The 23715-nt window shown below is 42.6% G+C and overlaps 1 protein-coding gene across 1 annotated transcript in view; it reads right to left on the bottom strand.

Moving 5' to 3' along the window:
* Positions 1-12081, bottom strand: part of Lsg1 (large 60S subunit nuclear export GTPase 1) — a 36057-nt gene extending 23976 nt beyond the window's left edge. The window contains exons 1-5 of the mRNA XM_048346912.1: positions 11944-12081; positions 9147-9273; positions 7158-7278; positions 6891-6977; positions 6228-6314 (exon numbers count right to left, since the gene is read on the bottom strand). Coding sequence (XP_048202869.1) covers positions 6228-6314; positions 6891-6977; positions 7158-7278; positions 9147-9273; positions 11944-12042 — 521 coding nt within the window. The 5' untranslated portion in view covers positions 12043-12081. The remainder of the gene's footprint in view (positions 1-6227; positions 6315-6890; positions 6978-7157; positions 7279-9146; positions 9274-11943) is intronic.
* Between the last annotated feature and the right edge of the window lie 11634 nt (positions 12082-23715).

The raw sequence follows: 23715 nt of genomic DNA, 5'->3' as shown, positions 1-23715 counted from the left end.
TAGTTTGGTGGCTGTCTTTAGCTGTGCAGAAACTTTGTTTTGTAGTAGTCTCATTTGTAGAGAGTCTCTCCCCTGTCTGTTGTGCCCCTGGGACTCTATTCAGGAAGTTCCTACCTGTGCCTATAAGTTCTAGTGTCTCTCCTACTCTGTCCTTCAGTAGTTTCAAGGATTCAGGTCTGATGTTGAGGTCCTTAATCCACTTTGAGTTGATCTTGGTGCATGGTGATAGGCTAGGGTCTACTTTGAGTTTTCTACATGTGGCTGCCCAGTTTTCTCAGCACCAGTAGTTGAAGAGGCTATGTTTTTTTCCATTGTATGTCTTTAGCTCCTTTGTCGAATATCAGCTGACTCTAAGAATGTGGCTTTCTTTCTGGGTCTTCTATTCTATTCCATTGGGCTTCAGGTCTGTTTTTATACCAATACCAGGCTGTTTTTGTTATGATGGCTCTATAATAGAGTTTGAAGTATGGTATTGTGTTTCCTCCTGCGCTTTTTTTTTTTTTTTTTTGCCTAGAATTGCTTTGGCTATTCTAGGGTTTTTCTTTTGCCAGTCCTGGGCCTTGAACTCAGGGCCTGAGCACTGTCCCTGGCTTCCTTTTGCTCAAGGCTAGCACTCTGCCACTTGAGCCACAGTGCCACTTCTGGCCATTTTCTATATATGTGGTGCTGAGGAATCGAACCTAGGGCTTCATGTATGAGGCAAGCAACTCTTGCCACTAGGCAATATTCCCAGCCCCTGCATCTAATAGTTTTTTAAAATTAAGCCATAGTTGCAGAATTTTTCTCCATTTTATCCTCAGATGGAGAACTTTTAATGCCATACCCTAACTTTTAGTTAAATATAGTAAGGTGTATCTCAACCTGGAGTTTTTCAGGGCTAAGGCAGATGCCAATAAATCTCTAAGTTTGAGAGGACTTTTATTTTTTCCTAGTTATCTAGGGTATTTACAATCAGGTCCTGGTCACCTCTCAAAGGGGCTTTGTTATTAACTTCAAGGCTAGGGATTCAAATCCTATAGAATCTAGACAGCTAAGTTTTGAACTGTTTCTTTGAGGCCCTAATATTAAGAAGAGCTTTCTTTTTTTAGGGGCAGAAGTTAGTTCCCCTGGAGTTAGAATGTGGCCTAGACAATTTTACCTTTTGTAGGGAGGTTTGCGTCTTTTGTGAGGACGCAGCATCCTATAGATGCTGGAGGTAAGGCTCCACACTTGAAAGTGAAAAGACCTTCATTTCTTCAATAAGGTGCCTTTAGTTGCAACTGGCTTATTAGTATCTGACATACTACATTGACTAGAGAGACTAGCATTTTATTAGTATTGCTCCTTGCAAAAAAAACCCCTGAGATTTCATGATGTTTTAAGATAATTACACATCACTAATTTAGGTATCGCCAGCATAGTGAAGGTTTTTCATTTAGAGTTAAGCCATGTAGGATGTTCCTCTCTTTCCTTTTTCCTTTCAAAAGAGGGTATTCCAAGGCTAGGAATATGGCCTAGTAGAGAGCTTGCCTTGTATACATGAAACCCTGGGTTCAATTCCTCAGTACCACATATATAGAAAAAGCCAGAAGTGATGCTGTGGCTCAAGTGGTAGAGTGCTAGCCTTGAGCAAAAAGAAACCAGGGATGGTGCTCAGGCCCTGAGTTCAAGCCCCAGAACTGGCAAAAAAAACCCCAAAAAAACCCAAAACAATAACACAAGAGGGTATACTCCAACTTCAGACCATTTTTCTTTTTTTTTGTTTTTTTTCAAATTTTTATTATCAAACTGATGTACAGAGAGGTTACAGTTTCATATGTTAGGCATTGGATACAGACCATTTTTTCTTGATTCACCCCCTAGCCAGGGGGTCAGGCTACATTACAATCTTCTTCAGGTTATTGGGACCAAAGCAGTGTTGGTGCCTTAAGATACAGTCGGGGTGGATTAATTCCTGCTCCCTTTATGTGAGGGAGACACAGACAGCCACTCCAGGGAGAGGGGTGGAACCTCTATTACTAAGCTGGATCTGGAGACCTCCAGGGGATCCTGGCATAGAAAAGCCTATTTCCTCCACACATGTGCTTTTGTCTGGTTAGTTGGCCTGGAGATCTAGAGGTAAGAACCCCTAGAGAGAAATTTTAGCTGCAGACTGTAAATTAACCAGACTCAATGCCTTGTCCCTAAGAGGGACCAGCCAGTCTGGGGCCTGAGGGGGCTGCCTGCAGCTACCTGTTCATTCCTCTGGCCCTGAAATGTTCACCATAGGCCCATCTCCAAATCAAGACTTAACATTAAAAAGAGTTTAAACTTAAGAGGTTAGTGTTAGATGGAACATATCCAGGAATGTTAGGACAGAGTTAAGGTTGGAAGTGGAGCTGTGGCTCAAATGGTAGAGTACCAGCCTTGAGAGATAAAGCCAAAGGGCAGTGCCCAGGCCAACTTCAAGCCCCAGTACTGGCACATACCCACCAACTCCCTCCAGAAAAACAAAACAAAACAACAACATTACCCACAAAAATAAAAAAAATGTTTCTTACATGGACTGTTAAAAGGAGTTATAGGGGGTTTGGGAATATGGCCTAGTGGCAAGAGTACTTGCCTCGTATACGCCCTGGGTTCGATTCCCCAGCACACACATATAGAAAACGGCCAGAAGTGGCGCTGTGGCTCAAGTTGCAGAGTGCTAGTCTTGAGCAAAAAGAAGCCAGGGACAGTGCTCAGGAGGCTCTAAGTTCAAGCCCCAGGACTGGCCAAAAAAAAAAAAAAAGGAGTTATAAAGGAACCATAAAACAAAAAGGAATTGAAAAGCCTATAGATTAAGCATACTGAATATACTTGCCATCCACAAAAACAACACACTAGGTCGTTAGCTATAGTAAAGACGGCAGGCAGCCTATGTCCATCTTTCTTCTATTTGAAATGTAATGCTTAAGGGCTGGGAATATGGCCTAGTGGTAAAGTGCTCGCAAAAAAACAAAAACAAAAACTTGGAGGTGGGGATGGAAGGGAAAAACTGGGAGAGAATGAGAGAAGGGGTGATACTGTCCAAATAGAAATGTACTCTTTATGTCTGACTCATATAGCCCACTGTATATAGCTTTTATAATAACAATGAAATGTAATGCTTAGGTCACAGCTACCCTTTATGGACAGGGCTTTACTTTTAACAGTGACTCCTGGAGGGAGGAGACTGATTTTTAAATCTTTTTTGTTTTTTTGTTGCCAGTCCTGGAGCTTGGACTCAGGGCCTGAGCACTGTCCCTGGCTTCTTTTTGCTCAAGGCTAGCACTCACCTCTTGAGCCACAGCACCACTTCTGGCCTTTTTCTATATATGTGGTGCTGAGGAATCGAACCCAGGGCTTCATGTATACGAGGCGAGCACTTTACCACTAGGCTATATTCCCAGCCCTGATTTTTAAATCTTTTAATGATGCATAGGACTAGGATTTTTGAGCCAGTACTGGGAATTGAACTCAGGGGCTTCACATTCTTGCTCCGCCTTTTCTGCTTACAAGTGGCACTTTACCACTTGAGCCATGCCTCTAGGTCTGGCTGTCTGCTGGTTAACTGTAATTGGAGATAACAGTCTCTTGTATTTGTTTACTCAGGCTGGCAAACTCCACCCAAATGGACAGGCTGGCCAATCAGCTTCATTCTTAAATGAATCAACAAACATCACTAGATATTTGAGGAAGCCTCTCAAAGAAAAGTCAGAAACCAGAGAACAAATAGAAAAGGAATAGAGAGGAAAGTTAGACAACCTAGGAAGTACAAGAAAATGTTAAACAAGAACAAAACTAAGCATGCAGGTGAGGCCTTCTCTCACAGGAAGGGGTTTGGCGCTAAGCATGGTGTCATTCTCCTTGGAAACGAGACATGCTGCCAGCAGCTGCTGAGTCCACTGTGCTGGGCAGGAGCCCCCAGGACAGTGACAATGGCCAAGGTCCACTCAAGCCAAGCACTAAGAGGTCCTGCCCGGACCCTGCAATCACAGCAAGCCTCTCTGGTGGTCACCCTGTTGCTCTGATAACCCCCACGTTCCAGCCCTCCCTCTGCTTCTGCTCAACAAGGGAGTATGTTGTGTGTAAGTAACTTTTTGAAAAAAACTGAGACATATCACACATTCTAAAATTTGCCCCTTTAAGGTACACAGTCCAGTGGTTTTAAGTATACTGACAAATTTGTGCAACCATCACCACTACTTAATAACAGAACGTTGTTTTATCACCCTTAAAAGAAACATGAAGTTACCTTACAAGTTTAATTCAAGACTTGTTTTCTTGGCTGGGGATATGGCCTAGTGGCAAAGAGTGCTTACCTCGTATACATGAAGCCCTGGGTTCAATTCCCCAGCACCACACATACAGAAAAAGGCCAGAAGTGGCGCTGTGGAGCCCCAGGACTGGCAAAAAAAAAAAAAAGACTTGTTTTCTTGCTAACAATGTTAGATGTGATAATATATTTTCCCGAGAATCCCAATTAAAGCATCCTGTTTCTTAATGTTCTTAAAAGGGACATTTTATAGATTTCAAAAGAATTCAGCCTGAAAGTTCCTTGTTAAGAAGCATTTTTTCTTTCTTATTTGGTGGTTCTGGGGTTTGAATTCAAAGCCTCAATTAGTAGTAGGCAGGTGCCCCTAACTCTTGTGCTAAGCCCCTAATCCTTTTTGGCTTATTTTTCAGGTAGGGTCTTACATTTTTGCCCAGGACCAACTCTGAGTCTCAATGCTCCTGATTCTGCCTCTGGTGTAGATGGAATTACAGATAGGAACCACTGCACCTGGCAAAACCCATCACTTATAAATATAAGGTCCCCAATACTCAGGAAGCAGAGGAAGGGAGATTGTGAGTTTAAGGTTGGTGCGGACCAATCTCTTTTTGAAAAAAAATCTAAATATAAGAAAAATAGTTCAGTTCTTACACTAACGAGGTAAGATTAGAGAACTGATCAGCTTCTAATAATCATAATTATGAGTTACATGGAAAAGAATAAAAAATATCCTATTTTCAATTTATCAAAATAATTTGAGTGCCAGGATTACAACATGTGCTAACATGCTAGGCTTATCCTCTCCAGTTAACACACACACACACACACACACACACCAACAACAAACACTCCAGGTGTTACAGTACAGGCCTTTAATTTCAGTACTCTAGAGGCAGATGGAAAAGGATTGAAAGTTGGAGGCCAGTTTAGGATACATAGTAAATTCAAGGGTACATAGTAAGACCCTGTTTAAAAAATAAAATTCTCAATATTCTTTCTTCTACAATGACAGTACACTACCTTCTTACCTGTAATACAGCAGGAACTACATACACTTCCTGTTTTGTTTTGTATTTTAGTTGGCACTGAGTTTTCTGTGCTCAGGGACTGTACTTTTATCTGTGTGCCCCTAGAGCCCAGCACTTTGACTGGTAGACAGCTAAACTCCATCTTTTCTCCCATAACACACACGTTCTTTATGGACAAGAATCTATACGGGTGTCAGACTTCACCTTGTAGAAAATGTCCACTATTCTCACAACCATGTCAGTACACTCATTTAATAGCAAAACATTTCTTTATTTTTTCATGTTGGGAACGGAACTTGCTAAGTAAGTAATCTTATTAAGCTATACCTCCAGAACCTAAACCACAATATTTTAAAGGAACTACATCTGACTTTTTTATTTATTTTTTGGTGTCAGTAATGGGATCTGAACTCTGGGCCTAGGAATGGTCCCTGAGTTCTTTTACTCAAGGCCAGTGCCCTACCACTTGAGCCACAGCTCCATTTGCACCTTTTTTGTAGTTAACTGGAGTCTTGTGGACTTTTCATGCCTGGGCTGGCTTCAAACCACAATCCTTAGATCTCAGCCTCCTGAGTAACTAGGATTACAGATGTGAGCCATCAGCACCCAGCTCATATTTTAAAAAGAAATAGTTCTCAGTAGCCCTTTATATAACTTAACACCACTCCCTCCAGTTTCAGAATTCCTGAGTTCATATTAACATTCAAATCTAATACCAATATCCAGGAATGCCTATAATCCTAGCTCTTGGGAGGCTGAGGTAGGAAGATCTAGAGTTTGAGGCCTGGGCTACACAGTGAGAGCCTGAATCAAAAGAATAAAAAAAGAAAGACTTGGAAGGATTTAAATGTGAGCAGAGGTTTCTGTGTGTCTTCCTTAAGGATAAATCTAATCCTATCACAATATTTTGTATAACAAGTATTAGAAAAAAGATAATGGTTACTCACCTTCTCTCAATGACCCTCCAGAGCTGGCGCCAAAAGTCCAAGTTGCGCTCAAATGGAGTCAGCATCAACTTTTGTTCCTCTTCTAGCCTGGCTTTAGAATGAGAAGTTTATATCTTTGCCAGACAAATTGAGCATAAATGCTCAAATTCATTGTATTAAAATAGTGTTGATTCTCTTTCATACACACAGTGCTAGGATCAAACCAAGGGCTTTTCAAACATACCAGATGAGCAATCTACCACCGAGCTACACATCTTGCTGAGTCTACATAAAAATAAAATGTATTCATATCATTCTCCACCAAGTTCATGTTTTACCTACAAGTTTTTTATCCTTAAGCTATGTAAGCCCTGCAAGTTTCTCTCTCAAATGACCCATACTGGAAGAATGCCCAGGAGAGCCATGATGATCTCAGAGAACCAGATGACCACAGAAGGCAATGAAAGGAAAAAAGACCAGGAACTGACCAGAATAAGCACCTGCCATCTTTGTGTATAGATGCACACACACCTAGTAATGCTGTATGCATATGTGTAATGTGTACATCTAGGACCATGCTACCATTCTCCTTTAAAGGAAGAATTCAAATGACAAATGGCAATACAAACACACCAAAATGCCTCAATTGAGTTTCAAGGCAAATTCTTAATGTTGAATACTCACCGGACAAGTTGACGCCTCCATTTCAGGAAGTTATCTTTCTCTGCTTGTTTGAGTTCTTCTGGACTAGTTTTTTTGTCCCAATTTGGCCTGAAACAATCACAGAAGGGGAAAATACCACATATAAACTACCAAAATTAAAATAGGGTATTTGGATAAAATAAGGGTAGCAGAGAAAAGAAAGCAAGAAATACATGAATAACTGCTTTAAAATTTCCTATTCATTGGTCCTGTATATCTTTTAATGCCCCACACTTTTGTTCAACTCACCTCCTGGGTATACATAAGAACTGTCGGTTCTCCTCATGAAGTTTCTTAATTCTCTGACTCTCCTCAAAAGACAATAGTCCAGTTCTAGCCTCAGGGAGCACAAACTTAATGTTAAGCTTCTCTGTTAGCATAAGAAGAAAAGTTTTGTTATTTAAGAGGCAAAAGAAAACACTGAGACACTTTGATAAACCTGGAAAACTACTGAGAGCCTGAGAGAGTATTTAATGTTACATATAGAGAATCATTTTAATCCAATGGGTTTGCAAGGAAGGAGAGATTCCAGTTAGAATACATGAACAACCACACTGCCATTAACTGTTAGATACCAATATGAACACTCACTGCTCTCCTGGGTTATTTTAAGAAGCCTACATAGGAATGGCAGGGACCTCTGTGCTCAGGCTCTAACCCTCCAGATGCACAGGCCTCTCCCATTTCACCTCCCACAGCTGCCACCTAGTCTCCATGGCAATGGTCACTCCACTGGAGCCAAGCACTTGAGAAGCCAGCTAAGCTTCTCCTAAGATGCCCAGAAGATGACTGAATATCTTCAGCAACATTCCTTGTCCCTTTAGACAAAGACTGCAGCTGGTCACTCACCTCATCAGACTACAGTAATACACAGGACCTTCCTAGTCCAGTAACCTGAATTACAGTGAATCCAATTATAGTTCTCACTCATGTCTTTACCCTCAACAACAGTCAAAACATACCTCCTTCTTGCCTTATACTTGGTGCTTCTTTACATCAACCTCTCCTTCCGATGGTGATTTCCCACCCTGTATCCCTGTTCTGCTCTGTCTAACCTCTGCACACACTCTGGTCCCTCAATCTCAGTCCATTGTCAACCATCTAGCTTCACCTCTTTCCCCATTTAGCCAAAAAGACAGGCACATTACTCCATCACCTTCTAACTAAACCATCAAATTGCTTTTCTCACTATACTCCCTATTGCCTGCTTCCAACTTTCTGTTCTTCATTTTGCTAGCAGTGTGTGTGTGTGTGTGTGTGTGTGTGTGTGTGCGCGCGTGCAAGGTGGTAGGCATGACACAACAGTGCAGTTATTAGCCATGCAGATGTACAGGCTCCAAGTAAGCACTCAGCACTTCCCATAGAAAGAAAAATCTTTCTATGTGCTTGGCTTATTGTTCCCATTCCCTAAATGGTTAATGTTGCCCTTTACCAACCATACTCCTGGTCTACACACTCCTTCCTTCTCCCAGAAGATAATCTTGCCATTATCTATAAAAAGAAAAACTGCATCTATTGGGTTTGCACCTTCTCCTGTTCACACCAGTGCATGTGTGTGCCCACCTCACCTTGTGAGTTCCCATCTAGCCTCAGAAAAATTGTGCCTTCTCTTGCAATCTTTCCAGCTTTGCTTTTGATCCCATTCTATTCCCATCTCCTTCCAGATTAAAACTGTGCTCTTCACCAATCTACTTTGTTTTGAAAAATTAAGTCTTAAATACACAATCATATATGACTCCTTATTAAGAAGAATCCAACAAAATATCAAAAACTTTCCCTATGACCAACATCTAATCTTCTCCTCACTTCTGCAATTCCAGTTACCACTATTGAGGCTATTAATTTTATGGGCAGCCTTCAAATTATTTCTTCTAATATTCACAAATGTACATCAGTTGGTCAGAATCATAGCTCTAGGGTCCACACTGCTGGGGGATCAAACTTCTAACAGATTCTGCCAAACCAAATGTTGTCTCTTCAATCTCCCCTCATAACTTTGAGCGTGCACGCGTGCACACACACACACACACACACACACTTTCTCTGCAATAAACATACAATGAAATGGTTTGAGCAAAATTAATACATTTTCTTTTATTTGGCCCTAGAGTTTGAACTCAGGGCCTTGAGCTTAAGTAAGTGCTCTACCACTTGAGCAATGCCTTTTTTGTGTGTCTCTAGTTAGCGAGATGAGAAAATCTGACCAGAACCACACACACTGAGCAATAAACAACTTACCAGCTACAAACTCAGTTCCTGCAAGTTCTGCGGTTGCGAGAAAGTCATCAAGGGAGCTCTGTTCCGTCACTGACTGAAGGTTAAGACGGCCCCAATCATAGCCATCATTGAGTTCACTTGTGTGCAACTATGAACAAAATACAGGGTAAAAGATAAAGACACTCTTCTTTGACATCCAAACAGGCTGTAAACTTCCTTCTAAACCATTTCATGCATTTGAGGGGAATTTAGCTCCATTAGAATCTGTACTCAGAATTAATATTTAAATGAGAACTTGCTTACCTCGTAGTTCCTTTCATCTTTAAATTTAATTTTCATTATCTTTTGAAATAAATTTTCTTGTATTTTCATCTTATAGTAAATTTCATAACCTTACTAATTGTGAAACTGAGGCTTAGTTAAAATACACTTCTTTCTTTTTTTTAATAGTTAAAACAAATATCTTATAGTCACAAGCAAAGTAGTAGAAGTACAACCTGAAGCCAGGCTGACACCAACCAGCTGATAAAATTTTTTTTACAGAAATTAAAGAACTACATTTTAAAGCAGGGCACAGGTGGCTCATGCCTGTAATCCTAGCTACTCAGGAGTCTGAGACTTAGAGGACTGAACTTCAAAGCCAACCTGGGCAGAAAAATCCTTGAGACTACAGCTACAATCAGTCAACAAAAAGATGTACTGGCTCAAATGGCAGAGCACCAGATGTAAGCATAAACATGAGCAAGAGCAAGAAACACCGAGTTCAACCACACAAAAATAAGATTAAAAAATACATTTTACATAGATACCCAAAGATGTGTGATACACAACGTAGTGATCCAAATGTATAAGGACCAATCACTCCAGTAAAATGGAAACAAAAGAATTTTAAGACAAGTTACCTTATCACGTGTAATATATTCAAGTATTTCTTTTTGTTTGTTTGTTTTTTGCCAGTCCTGGGGCTTGGACTCAGGGCCTGAGCACTGTCCCTGGCTTCTTTTTGCTCAAGACTAGCACTCTACCACTGGAGCCACAACACCACTTCCGGCCTTTTCTGTTTATGTGGTGCTGAGGAATCGAACCCAGGGCTTCATGCTTTCAAGGCAAGCACTCTACCGCTCAGCCATATTCAAGTATTTCTTATCCTACCTTACTTTAGAAAATAAAATGTTGGTTGCAAATAACTAAATACATTTCCAGATACAACCCACTTTAAGAAACACCATTCTCTTAGGGGAAGAACACAAAGGCACAATGCCTATGTGCCTCTGATAATATAAAATAATATTTATCAAAATGAACTCCAGGAAATGGAAAAATGGTTTTTTCTTTGTTGTTTTTTATTTTCTTATTGTCTTTTTGCTCACTTATCTGTCTTTGGGAGGGTAAGAGAGGGCACAGAAATGGAGGACAAAGGGTGAACAAATGCAGCAGTAGTACTCACTAGACACTAGACACTATGCTGAAAATAAACTAAACACCATCCTAAGCTATATGCTTAGTACAGGAACCAACAGACAAATAACAGCAAAAATTAGTAGTAGAAGGCTTAAAATTCAGTTCTCTAGAATAAATTTCCCAACCATTCCTTAAAAGCTATGTAAGTGGCTTCAAATCAATTAGCATGATCAGTAATCAAATGCCACAGCAACTCAGACTTGATGGATACTGAAAGCACTGTGTGTTTATTCTGCAAACCATATGGGCAAAGATGGGGTGGGGTGGCTGTGGCTCCTGGGGAGTGATTTCAGTGAGCACTGGGCATGTTCTCCAGTACTTGTGGAATAAATGGCGAACATGATGTCTAGAATGACAAACACAAGTGAAACCACTTTATCAATTTTTGTGTGTGACCTGGGATTTGAACTAAGGGACTGGGTGCTCTCTTTTGAGTTTTTGTGCTCAAGGCTAGTGTTCCACCACTTGAGAGCCACAGCTCCACTTCTGGCTTTTTGCTAGTTAACTGGAAATAAGTCTCATAGACTTTCCTGCCTAAGCTAGCTTTGAAAACTGTGATAACTCAAGATTTCAGCCTGCAATTACAGGTATGAGCCACTGGTGTCCAGCTTTTAATCTCTTTTTAAGAGTTCAACTATAATTTTCCCTAGGCCTAGAGAAGTAGTATGGTCTGTTGCACCATAGACATGAAGGCTCTTTCAGCTAAAGCACTAAAACAAGAAAAAAATGGCAGGAATTTGAGGGTTTTTTTGGTGGTAACCATCAGCTTCTGGAGAACCAAATTTTGGAACAAATCAATAGTAAATAAAGTTTTGCCTCTTCGCTGCTGAAAACCTTCCAGGCACTGCCCTGGCTTCTTAAGCAAAAGTCAAATGTATTAAGACCTGTTGGCATTCAAGATAACTCATATCCTTATTCCAGGTTTTCCCTAACACTTTAGCTCTGCTTTCAAGCCTCTCTATTCTGTGCCTTGCTCTCACGTGGAAGACATCACTCACACCATGGCAAGAATTTCTACTCATCCTTCAAATCCTTGATAGGCATCACTTTTGGAAAATCTCTCCCTCTGTGTATGTGAAGTCGAGTTAAGCTTTATTGCTCAAGGCTTGCGTTCTACCACTTGAGCCACAACTCCACTTCTGGCTTTTGGGTGGTTAACTGAAAATAATTCTCACAGATTTTCCTGCCCACGCTGGCCTTGAACCCCGATCTACAGATCTCAGCCTCCTGAGTAGCAAGGATTACGAGTGAGCCACCGGCGCCCAGCTTCAGTGTGACTTTTGACTTCAAACTTTCTGGAACTACTCAAGTCTTTCAATACCAGACAGAATAGGAAAGATGAAATGGTCTTTCTTACCCACGAGTCAGAGTGACGGTGGCTTCGGGTCCGCTGGGTTTGATGACGGATAAGGGCCCGGCCCAGCGACCCACTGCCGACCGCTCTCCGCCGTCCCATAGCAAAACCTGCTTTAATGCCTGCTAACCGCTTTCCCTCAGCGCGTGCGGCTTCCGGTTTTCACTGCTTCGCTACCGGAAGTGATGTTTGGATGAGCCCAAGTAGTTCAGACCCGAAGTTGAGGGGGAGAAAACGGAACGGCTAGCTCCAGAACACCTTTTTTTCATATCTAGACTTTTCCAGATGTGTTACAACCAAAGAACGCAAAAGAAGTTCGAGGGACTTTTCTATAGATGTTGTCGTCTCTCAATTTGGTAGCCTGGTTGAGATAATGGTACACTCCGGATTAGTCCACTAGTCTTTAGCGACCGGCGGGAAACTAGAAGAACTGGAAAACATGGCCGTTCAATACGCACGGAACTAACCCCGCCTCCCCGCTGTTTTCGCTGGTGGGGAGGCGGCCGAGACTGGGGTGAAGAGTGTTTCTGTGGTGGCAGGTGGCACTGCTTCCTGGCACTGCTGTTCGATCCAGTTTGGTGTTCCAGTAAGTGCCCTTGCAGAAGTCTAGCCCAGCTAATAAACGTATTTTTATTTATTTATTTTTATTTACTTAGTATTCCTCAGCCAGGAAGGGGGGGGGGGAGGAGAAAAGTCTCTTCCTGTATAGGAGTTCCTAATAGCAAATTGAAAGTTTCCGGAACTTGAGGAGGTTGCAGCAAGGTCAGACTAATGTTTACAAGTCCAGTTAACATTGGATTAATATTTCCCCATAATTAAAGTGAAAACAGATAGCTGGTTGTGCTCTTAAGGCCTGGGGCTTTTCACTTTGCCCTTAGATTTCCTTATAATCCAAACGTAAAAACTAGGATTAGAGATAGGTGTGTGCCTGTAAGTACATTCTCTTGAATCCAGAGAAATGGACTTCTGGTATGAGGTTCAGAGGAAGAAGCAGTTTGCCTAAATCATAAACCAAATATATGAAGTGTCAGTAATCAGACCCAAGTCTCAATCACTATCCTATTACTTCCCAGGGTTGTGAGGAATAAGAATTGTTAGTAAATATTTTAGAAGCCATAGATTCAGAATAATGGCTCGAGTTAGCTATTCCATAATAGATAACATTAAAACATTATTACAGGCTGTAAATCATAAATGCATACTATTTTTATTTGTAATTTTTAAAAAAACTAATAAAAATTGCTGGGTGTCAGGGGCTCATATCTCTAATCCAGCTACATAGGAGGCTCAGATTTGAGGATCCTGGTTTGAAGCCAGACCAGGCAGACAGATCTGAAAGATACTTTGTTAGCTAAATTTCCCTAGCCTCAGGTCCTCAGCTCCTCCCATTAGCCCCAGATCCACCCATACCTAATGAGCCACTTCTACTCACTATTAAGACCTACCTACTTCCCCTTTACCCCCAGAGAGAAGCTGCCTCCTGTATAAGGTGCAGAAGCCATGTAGCTCTCTCTCCCGTGGGAACTATACCCCCACTAATAAACATCCTTATGAACCTTCTTCTCCTGTCTGTGATTATCTCCTCATGGTCCCCTGGGATGGCCGGGACATATCCTTTCACTCTTATAATCAGCTAACTGGCAAAAAAAAAAAGCCAGAAGTGTGGCTCAAGTAGATTGCCAGCCAGTCTTGAATGACAATGAGCACAAGGCCCTGAGTTCAAGCCCCGCTACTGGCTCACAGACACAGACACAGACACACACACACACACACACACACACACACACACACACACACACAATTCTAAAAAAAAATGTAGAAGCAAAAGTCACTACTTCAGTGCTTCTTAAAATTTAATGTGTATATGTGTTGTGCCAAGTTGCAAGACCAACCCCAAGAAGACCACCGAGATTCAGACACTCCGAAATGCAAAAGCAAGGCAAGGCTTTATTTAACGAGCTGCCAACTCGGGCCTCGTCCTACCCACCGACACAGCGGAAGTTAGGAGGGAGCCCCGAGCTGTGATTACACAGGGCTTATAAAGGCAAAGAACAAGGTTACAACCATCAGCTGTGCAAGCAAGATTAGAACACAGGTACAAATCTGATTGGCTCGGGGTTCGATTCTAAAATGGGGTTCACGTGGTGGGGCCTGACTTCAAAGTCTGGCACCTCATTTCCCCCTTTTTCTTTTTGGTACCTTGGGAGCCAATCATGGCTCCATTCTGTCCATTTCAATGGCTTGCATGTCTAGGGGATGATATAGAGGTAAGGCATGGGCCAGTAGGGCCCAATGTAGTAACCAAAGGGCCTGTCACCATTTCTTACAAGAATATTCTCTGTACCTCTGTTCTGCATGTCTCTAGTTTATCCTGCCTCATCTTCCCAAAAACAACTCTGGTCCCTTGATTTTAAAGGGGGGCTGATGGGTGAAGATCATCCATCTTCTGTAATTTCTTCAGGCTGACTCAGGGGCGTTGACCTTACCTAGCCAGGAACCTATAACCTTAGTCTACTTTTCCAAGGGACATAAACTTCTCAACTGTGCTCTAAGGGTCGGGTGGCTATAGCCGTACTCCTGAGCAAGCCCAAAACTACCTAAAATAAGGGGGTCACCTCACTTTGGAGTGAGCTGCCAAAATGACATCAACACTTATCCAGGGTAGTAAGGAAAGAAGGCAAAAAGAAAATTATAACAATATTCAGTCTAACTTTCTTTTCTTGAGGCGAAGGCAAAGCGGCTGAGTTGGGTGCTTGGAGACCTCCCATGTTCCATCACGGTAGTTGTCATCCAGGGCAAAGGGGTCAGCTGGCCTGGCGTGGGAGCAATGGACCCAAGTGGTGACGCCATCTACCTTAAGGGCCGTGGGAGTAGTCAGTAGCACCACATAGGGTCCCTTCCATCGTGGTTCTAAGGATTTGGGGTTATGCCTCCGGACGAACACCCAATCTCCTGGCCTGAATAAATGGGGGATAGGGACAGAAGCAGAATCATATAATGCCTTGAGTTGGGGCCACATTTTCTTGTGCACGAGCTGCAAATAATCAAGTTTACACAAAAATTCAGTATCATCCAAATCAGTGAGCAATTCAGTCTGAAGGCTAGGGATAATGGGCGGAGGGTACCCGTACATTATTTCAAAAGGAGTAAAGCCAAGTTGATAGGGAGAATTTCTTACCCTAAGTAGAGCAAAAGGAAGGAGTGACACCCAGTCTGCGCCAGTCTCTAAGGCCAATTTAGTTAAGGTCTCTTTTAGAGTCCGATTCATTCTCTCTACCTGTCCTGAACTCTGGGGTCTACAAGTACAATGCAATTTCCAATCCGTCCCCAGTGCAGCGGCTATTCCCTGACTTACTTTTGAAACGAAAGCCGGTCCGTTGTCCGACCCAATGGTGGATGGGAAGCCATACCTGGGTAGGATTTCTTCCAGGATCATCTTAGCCACTATATTCGCAGTTTCATGCTTTGTTGGATAGGCTTCCACCCATCCTGAAAAGGTGTCTACAAAAACTAGCAAATATTTGTATCCAAATTTTCCAGGTTTGATTTTTGTGAAATCTACTTCCCAATACACGCCTGGCCTATCCCCACGGAGGCGAGCTCCTTTAGTAACTTGTTGATTGGGGGCATTGGTAAGCTGACAGGCCTTGCAATTTTTAACAATATCTTCAATAAGTTGATCTCCTTGTCTAATTTTTACTTTGGAATGTCGGAGCAAGTCCTGCATTATCTCCTTGATCTCCTTCCAGTGAACTAGAGTCAAATCTAGGGGGCTAGATGGAGGACCCCAAGATAGAACGTTACCCATAGCTCTGATCAGATGTTTAGTCCAAAAGGCTACAAAAGAAAAGAAACCAAAACAATTAATACAGAAGGAAAAAAACATAGGCAAGATCAAGAACAAGAAAAACTGGAGATTTCCCAAGTTGGCCCACACATCCCCCTGCAAGGATGCAGAAAGAGTGAATTCAAGTTGAAAGCGGGGCTCCAGAGATCCCCCTTTAAGGGTGAGGAGTCTGGGACATCCCCCGGTCTCACCAGGATTGTCAAGTAAGTACATCTGCTTCGACAACCCCTTCAAGAAATAAGCAAAAGCAAGACAAACAAACAGGCACATTACAGGACAAGACAAATGAACAGGGCTGTTTTCTTACCTTCGGAGTCTGGGATCTCGGGGTCTCTGGGGCTATCCCGGACGAAACCCCAAATGTTGTGCCAAGTTTCAAGACCACCCCAAGAAGACAACCGAGATTCAGACACTCCGAAATGCAAAAGCAAGGCAAGGCTTTATTTAACGAGCTGCCAACTCGGGCCTCGTCCTACCCACAGACACAGCGGAGGTTAGGAGGAAGCCCCGAGCTGTGATTACACAGGGCTTATAAAGGCAAAGAACAAGGTTACAACCATCAGCTGTGCAAGCAAGATTAGAACACAGGTACAAATCTGATTGGCTCGGGGTTCGATTCTAAAATGGGGTTCACGTGGTGGGGCCTGACTTCAAAGTCTGGCACCTCATATGAATTCCCTGAAATCTCCTGTACAGGAATGTTCTGATTTATAAGGTCTATGGTGAGGACCAGGTTTCCTTTTCAGTCAAGTTTTCAGGAGGCTGGGAATATGGCCTAGTGGTAAAGTTCTTACCTCGTATACATGAAACCCTGGGTTTGATTCTTCAGCACCACATATATAGAAAAAGCTGGAAGTGGCGCTGTGGCTAAAAGGGTAGAGTGCTAGCCTTGAGCAAAAAAAAAGAAGCCAGGGACGATGCTCAGGCCCTGAGTTCAAGTCCCAGGACTGGAAGTTTTCAGATAACAGATGGAACTGGTCCATAGGCCATACTTAGAGTAACAAGGGATCATACTGATCCCTTCTTGTGCAAAGACAACAAAGTGGACTGGCTACAGATAAGCCATAACACGTTAGCAACAGGTAGAATCGGGACTGTACCACTCTCCCATCTCGTTGATAGTTCTTACCTAATTGAACTGGACTTTGGAAAATTCCCAAGGGATTGCTGATGAGTTTTGTAGTAGTTGGCAAGGTTGGAAGGCAGTGTTTATAGGCCAGCAAATTCATTTCCCAATGTAGATGTAGTATGTCTTCAAAATTTCTGGACATCATCTCCAGAAAGAAAATATAGAGAAGATATATGCAGCACAATTAGTGATTTCTGGCCATTGGTGGCTCATGCCTGTAATCTTAGCTACTCAAAAGGCTGAGGTCTAAAGATTTCAGTTCAAACCCAGCCTGGGAAAAAAAGTTCGTGAGACTTTTTATCTCCAATTAAGCACCAAAACAGTCAGAAGTGGGGCTGTGGATCAAGTGGCAGAGCACTAACCTTGAGCAAAGGAAGTTCAGGGATAGCACTCAATACCTGAGTTCAAGCCCTGGGACTACTAAAAACAAAACAACAACAACAAAAAGAATTAGTGATAGCTTTTGATATTCTCTCTAGAGATGAGTGGTCTAAAATAAAACTAACTTTGTTTAAAAAATGAGATTAGTGGATAAGACTAAGGCCAAGCTCTGTTGGCTTACACTTGTAATCCCAGCTACTTGGGAAAATGAGATTTGAGGATTAGGTTCAAAGCCATCCTTTGCAGAAAAGTCCAAGGTTCTTATCTCCAATTGACCAGCAAAAAGTGGGAAGTAGAATGTGGCTTGAGTGGTAGAGTGCCAGCTTTGAGTGGAAGAAAAGCTACAGGAAAACACCCAGGCCCTAAATTCAAGCCCCAGTAACAGCATCCACACACACATCATACACACACACATACACACACGCAGAGAGAAAGAAAAACAGGATTTTTTAATACTAATAGTGGTAACAGACGATCTAGAAAAATTTGCTATCTCATTCCTAGAGCTCAATCAGTAAATTGAAATTTTACTATAGTTTCCTCTTCTAGTTTTGTCACTTTCCAGGATTTGAAAAAGCAAACATTTTGAGTCTCTATTGTCATTCTTATAAGAGCTCCAAAAAGTCTTGTCTGAATAAACTCATGTGATAATTTAATCAGGACTGGAGTGAAAAGATTATTTAGCAACTTGTAAGATTATTTTGCAACTAATCCTAGCCACAAAGAATAGATTATTTTAATATTTTCCACAAGTCATTACTCAAAAGATACAAGTCTATTTTCTTATCTGTGTAATGGAGCACAATCATGAGATTCATAATTTCTGTCTGACAGACAGAGCAAGAGAGATAGTGCTTCATAAGATTGTTACTCAGTAGTTAGGGTACTAATTTAGCACCGCTGGAAAACAAATTCCCACCAACTGAATATGTAGATGAGAACTTAGGTGGATAGCTGGTCCATGAGAAGGGCAAAGAGGAAGCACATGAGGGTGTAGATGAGGCAAGATCATGGGAGCCAGAGTCAGAAGGCTGAAGTGCCATTGAGGAGAGGAGAGGTGATTGTGGTGATGAAAGGTTAAGCTAAGTGCTGGCTGCTGCCCCAATGAGGGGGTTGCAAGGATGAATCAGCTCAGGTTTCTGCCCTCTAACTGCAGAAACTTTCCCACCCACACCTGTTAGGGAACAACACAGCCCAGCCAAATTCTCATCATCCACTTGTCATGTCACTGAGAATGCTCACCTACCAGGTTTGTTGCATGTGGAACACTGGGCAGGTTGTCTCACTTCCCCACGGATCTGTGTCCTTCATTTGAAGCCAGGGTTCTCTGAACAGCTAACTCCTGGAGAAGGCACTTTGATTTGGGGTTTAGAAGTCTCATGTCCAGCTTCCCAATAGCAATAGAGGGAGTGTTCCTCATCTGTGGTGTTGCATAACACTTGAGTTACCTTGTCTGAACAAATGTAGTTACAAGCTCTGAAATCCACACCCAGGAACAAAGCTTGGAGTAGCTTTTGGCAACCCAACTCTATACTGCTGAGCCTCTGCGCCCTACATCTGTCTGGGCGGGTGAGAGAGTGTGGGTGAGTTTCTGTATTGATTTTCCTTTCACCCCTTCATTAAAAATGTGTCATTGGCAAAGAAACTGCTTCCAGGCAAGCTTGAAGCCCTATCCCCATTTCTCTCCTATTCTTGGCACACCCTCCCTACCCTTGGAGGACATTAAAGCCATTTGAGAAGGGTGACAGTTGTGAAAGTGAAAGAATGGTCATCCTTGTAGTGTCTGAGTTAGTAGGGTTCCTCCTTTTGATTATTTGCCATTCTATTTGTCTTTGTGGGAAATAGATGGATTCAATAAGTCAAATGGTTATTATGAATGATTAAGTCACTGCAACCAAACATCCACTGCTCACTTGTGTAAGATGTGCATGCAAGGAAAAGTGCCAAAGGTCTGCCTTATAAGCAATAGGGCCCTACATGCACTGTATGTATATTCACAGATTTTTCTCCCACTTATTTGTGGAAAAACTAGGGTCTTTCATCACAGGTGTCTTTGCTATTTTCCATTCACAACAGTCAAGTGAGAAAAAGTATTGTTATTTTTCAGCACTTCAAAGTTGTAGAAATTGAGACTCAATAAAGTGAAGCAAAGTAAAAGTAAAGGACACTAGAAGCAGGCTTAATGACGACCAACTTCTGCAGACAGAAAGTGCTAGGATTAAACCATCCAGCAAGCCAGTCAGCCTTTCCTAGGCTCTGAATTTAACATTGGACAGACCCACTACCCAGTGTGAGCACATATTTTAGTGGTGATCAGTTAAAGTGTTATAGGGCAAATCAGTAATGGATCCAAGGACTACACTACCAGGTAAACCAAACTGCCAGGGGGGACTTCTGACAACCAGCCTTTTACTTTTATCTCTACCTGTGGCTCCTCTCCTTAAATCATTCCCAATGAATTAATAAGCACTAGCATTTCAGCATGGCTGGCCTAAGGGACAGGATGCCAGGGGTATGCAGGTGTCATTCACATTTATGGCAAGAGAGAGAAGATTGTTCTAAGAATACACAAGACAAGCACAGCCAGAATACCTGATAGAAACACTCAATCTTGGGGCTGGGGATATGGCCTAGTGGCAAGAGAGCTTGCCTCATATACTTGAAGCCCTGGGTTCGATTCCTCAGCACCACATATACAGAAAATGGCCAGAAGTGGCGCTGTGGCCCAAGTGGCAGAGTGCTAGCCTTGAGCAAAAAGAAGCCAGGGACAGTGCTCAGGCCCTGAGTCCAAGGCCCAGGACTGGCAAAGAAAAAAAAAAAGAAACAATCTTCTTAGATTCAGAGTGGCTCAAAGATGTAATGGGCACCTTTGGAAGAAACTCAGCTTTGGCTAATGCCACTGAGGTGCTTGGCAGACTCCTGACCCTGGGATATTCCCTTCCTCTTAATAGTACCTTGTGCTTCTCCTTGATATGAGACACAGCAGGAGACCACCAACAGCCCCAGAAAGGCCACCTGGATTTCAACAGCAGAGGAGTTACTTTGCCACGTCATGCTATGAGAAGACCATATCATTATTTCTTTGTCATGGGGAACCACCATCTAGCAAATGTAGTCACCTTTGGTTACTATCATCAGAAATGGAAATGTTAAAAAATAACATTTTTTTAAAAGCAAGGTTTCTGCTTTAAAGATAAGGATGCAGGAGTAAGATTTTTCTTCTTCCCATATTCAAAGAGGACAAGCTAATCTAGTCCTTAATCACCCCTGTCTTGGTGGGACCAATGAGAAGAATCGCTTGTAAGACTGTGTCCCATCATGGCAGATGACACTGTGGTGAGAGATCACACATGAGGGAGAAATCGGGGTGAGATAGGAAGCACAGGAGTCAGAAGATCCAGGAGTTGCTCTTTCATGACAACACTCTCTAGTGGGAACTAACTGGGGCCCCACAAAAACTGTTAGCCCCTTCTGAAGGGAGTGTCCCCAATGACCCAATGATCTCCTAATAATGCTGAGATAGATCCTGGAGGTCCCTCGGGAGTCAGAAACGAAGTAGGTGGAGGAGCAAGAAGATGTGGAAGCTTGAGAGTCCTTGACCCCACTTATTAGCTCATGCCTACCCATAGGCCTTCACCTCAGCTGAGACTTTGATCAGGACAACATTGTCCACATATGTGACCCACAATGTTCTAGTTAGTCACATTAAGGGAGCAAAAAAGAAATGGGCAAAAGTAATCATGTATTTTATTTAATTCACCATAACCTAAATGTCACTGAACCAATAGAAAATGGAAACTTTTCACAATCTTTTTGTCTTACCAGGCCTTTGAAATCATGCTTGCCTGCCTAAATTTGAACAAACCACAGTTTAGTGGTTATGTCTCTCCTACTGACCAGCACATGTCAGAGCCCTCTGCCTTATTTCTATGTGCCAGGCTCTGGCTCACCTTCCTGGCCATCCTTTCAAGTCAGTCACTTTCTCTTCTAGACAGCCTCCTTTGCACAAGAGACATACCTCTATCTGATATTTTATTAGCTTGCTGTTGATTATCTGCCTCCTCGCACGTGTAAATCCCAGGAAGGTAAATACCTGTCTTTACGATTGTCCCAGCGACCATGTCACAGTCAAAGCAGACTCTGAACAAATATTTGTTGAATGACTTTGAAGATTCCAGATTTGTCATCTCTGAAGTCAGTGTTCATTCAGTGAGATGTTGGGGGCGGAAGGTAGAGTGGGAGGAGCATTATGCAAGACATAGGCTGCGGAAAGCCGCTCCAGAAGTCTCATGGGAGATAAAGGCCGGTTCTCAGAGGCCAAATGAGGGGCTGGGACTCCTGATGGCAGGATTTCTTCTAGCTCTGACTTGGCTGTGTGTTGTTGATCCAACTACTGGCTTGTCCAGTTTTCTAAGTGGCACTTCTGCCTGATACCAGTAGATGGGGCAGTGTCACAAAAAGTATAGTGAGTGTCTGGCTGGTGTCCTAGCTGGCTTCGCTGACTTCTGTTCTGGCTGTGTCTGCTCATAAACGCGGACCTCGGAGTTCCCAACAGAGGAAGCCCAGCCTCAGTTGCTTTCAAGAGGAGTGCCCAGCTTTACCACAAGGTGAGGCAGGCCCCAGAGGCTGGCCCAGATCCAGTGCCTGGTTGGTCCCCCTCCTGGGTCTTGGATTACATGACTCACAATACCAGAGAGTTCACATTTGCCTGGAACCTTTCTGTTCTCCCAAGGTTGAAACAAGCTTATTAAAAAGGCTATCAAGGTGTGTGATACACAAGACATGACATACACAGGTCAACAGGAGCAGCTCTGTGGGCCTGTCCATCTGGGACGGGCCTAGCCATTGTTAAAATAAATCTGGTTGGCTAGTGGATACATCTCCCTGCCACCGTGGTTCCCTGGCTTTCCTGTCCTATGAAATACTGGGTGGTGTCACCTGCAGAGACTGAGACCAGCCTTAGCCCCCATTATTACTCCCGTCTCTTCCTCCTTAGAACCTCTCTCTGGCCCTTGGACTTCTGAGCCACTTGGACTATGAGATTATGGACTAGCTAAAACTGGTCACTGTTGTTTTAGCACAGGTTAATTTGGTGTGTTTCCGCCTGAATTCTTTTTTTTTTTTAAACATATGCTGCCTTCATCGACACTGTACAATATTATGGAAATTGGGAAGAAGAGCAAGGTAATGTTGGCTTCAGGGTTTATTATAGCCCTAACACATCCCAATACTATGTGTGACATCCCTCCACTAATCCACTGGTGAAGCTGGGGAGTTGGAGGACTTTATAGGGCCAGCTGTGAAAAAGACACCCTTCCTTCCAAAACCATTTTCAAGAGACTTTCTTCTCTGCTAGGAAAGTTTCCTCCTTTTTTGTTATAGTCATTAAACCCTACTCCACTTTATACATGTGTATGCATTCTGAAATTCTGCTGATTCTGTAATTCACACAAAGCCTTTTGACCCCCTTTTCTGATCAGAGAAATCCTATAATTTTCCACCATCTCCAAGAAGCCTTTTTTTTTTTAATTTTCTTAGTCCCAATGAACTTTTTATTTTCCAGGCTTTGCATAGTAAGCTGAGATTTTCTCATAGCACTTAGCCTTCTTGTTCATATGCATGTCTCATTCGTTAAATCAACAAGCATTTGTTAAGTGCCAACTTGGTCTAGGCCCCAGGAACCCTCATAAAGCCTACATTCCAGGGGAAGCTCAGAGTTGGGTGGAGTTTATACACTTTATTGGACGGAGTACTTCTTAGAGACAAATTGGGTCTACTTCTAGCTCAGGACCTGGTACCAAAGCTACACAGAAAAGCTACTTAAATTGAAGCTTAGCACCAATAATACATTAAGGCTCCCAGGAAGGTTAACATGTAACAAAGGCAGAGGACCAAGGAATTTCCAGGAGCCAGTGGTTCCAGTGGTTCTGAGATGAGGATCTGACATGGAAGACATCCAAATTCCCAGTGGACTGGGCCTTGAGGAGGAACACTGTGGTCCACCAGCAGTCCGGGAATGTGACTGGTGTCTGTCATCCTAGCTACTCAGGAGGCTGAGATCTCAGGATTGCAGTTTGAAGCCAGCCTGGCTGGGTGAGTCTGAAAGACTCTTATCTCCATTTAAGCGCGCACGCGCACGATTAATGCAATTATCACTTAAATAAAAATGACTTTTGGATTTTTACTAGGAATTCTCATCCAAAATAAGACAGTGATATAATAAAAACTGTACAACAGACCAGCCAAAGTAAACTGAGATCTAACCATATACGGCCTGATTTAGAAATAGTCTTTATCTTGCAAAACTGCTCCACTCTGAGGGCTGACAGAAGGAAAGGGTATTTTTTGGGGCCGGGAGCATCTAATTTGTTGACTTACAATATTGTTCATTCAGTTATCTTGATACTTCACTGCTGTT

The sequence above is a fragment of the Perognathus longimembris genome, chromosome 5 (assembly GCF_023159225.1).
Source record: "Perognathus longimembris pacificus isolate PPM17 chromosome 5, ASM2315922v1, whole genome shotgun sequence".
In the NCBI taxonomy this organism is placed as follows: domain Eukaryota; kingdom Metazoa; phylum Chordata; class Mammalia; order Rodentia; family Heteromyidae; genus Perognathus; species Perognathus longimembris.
The sequence above is the reverse complement of the archived record's forward strand: the minus strand, read 5'-3'. Positions and strand labels throughout refer to the sequence as shown.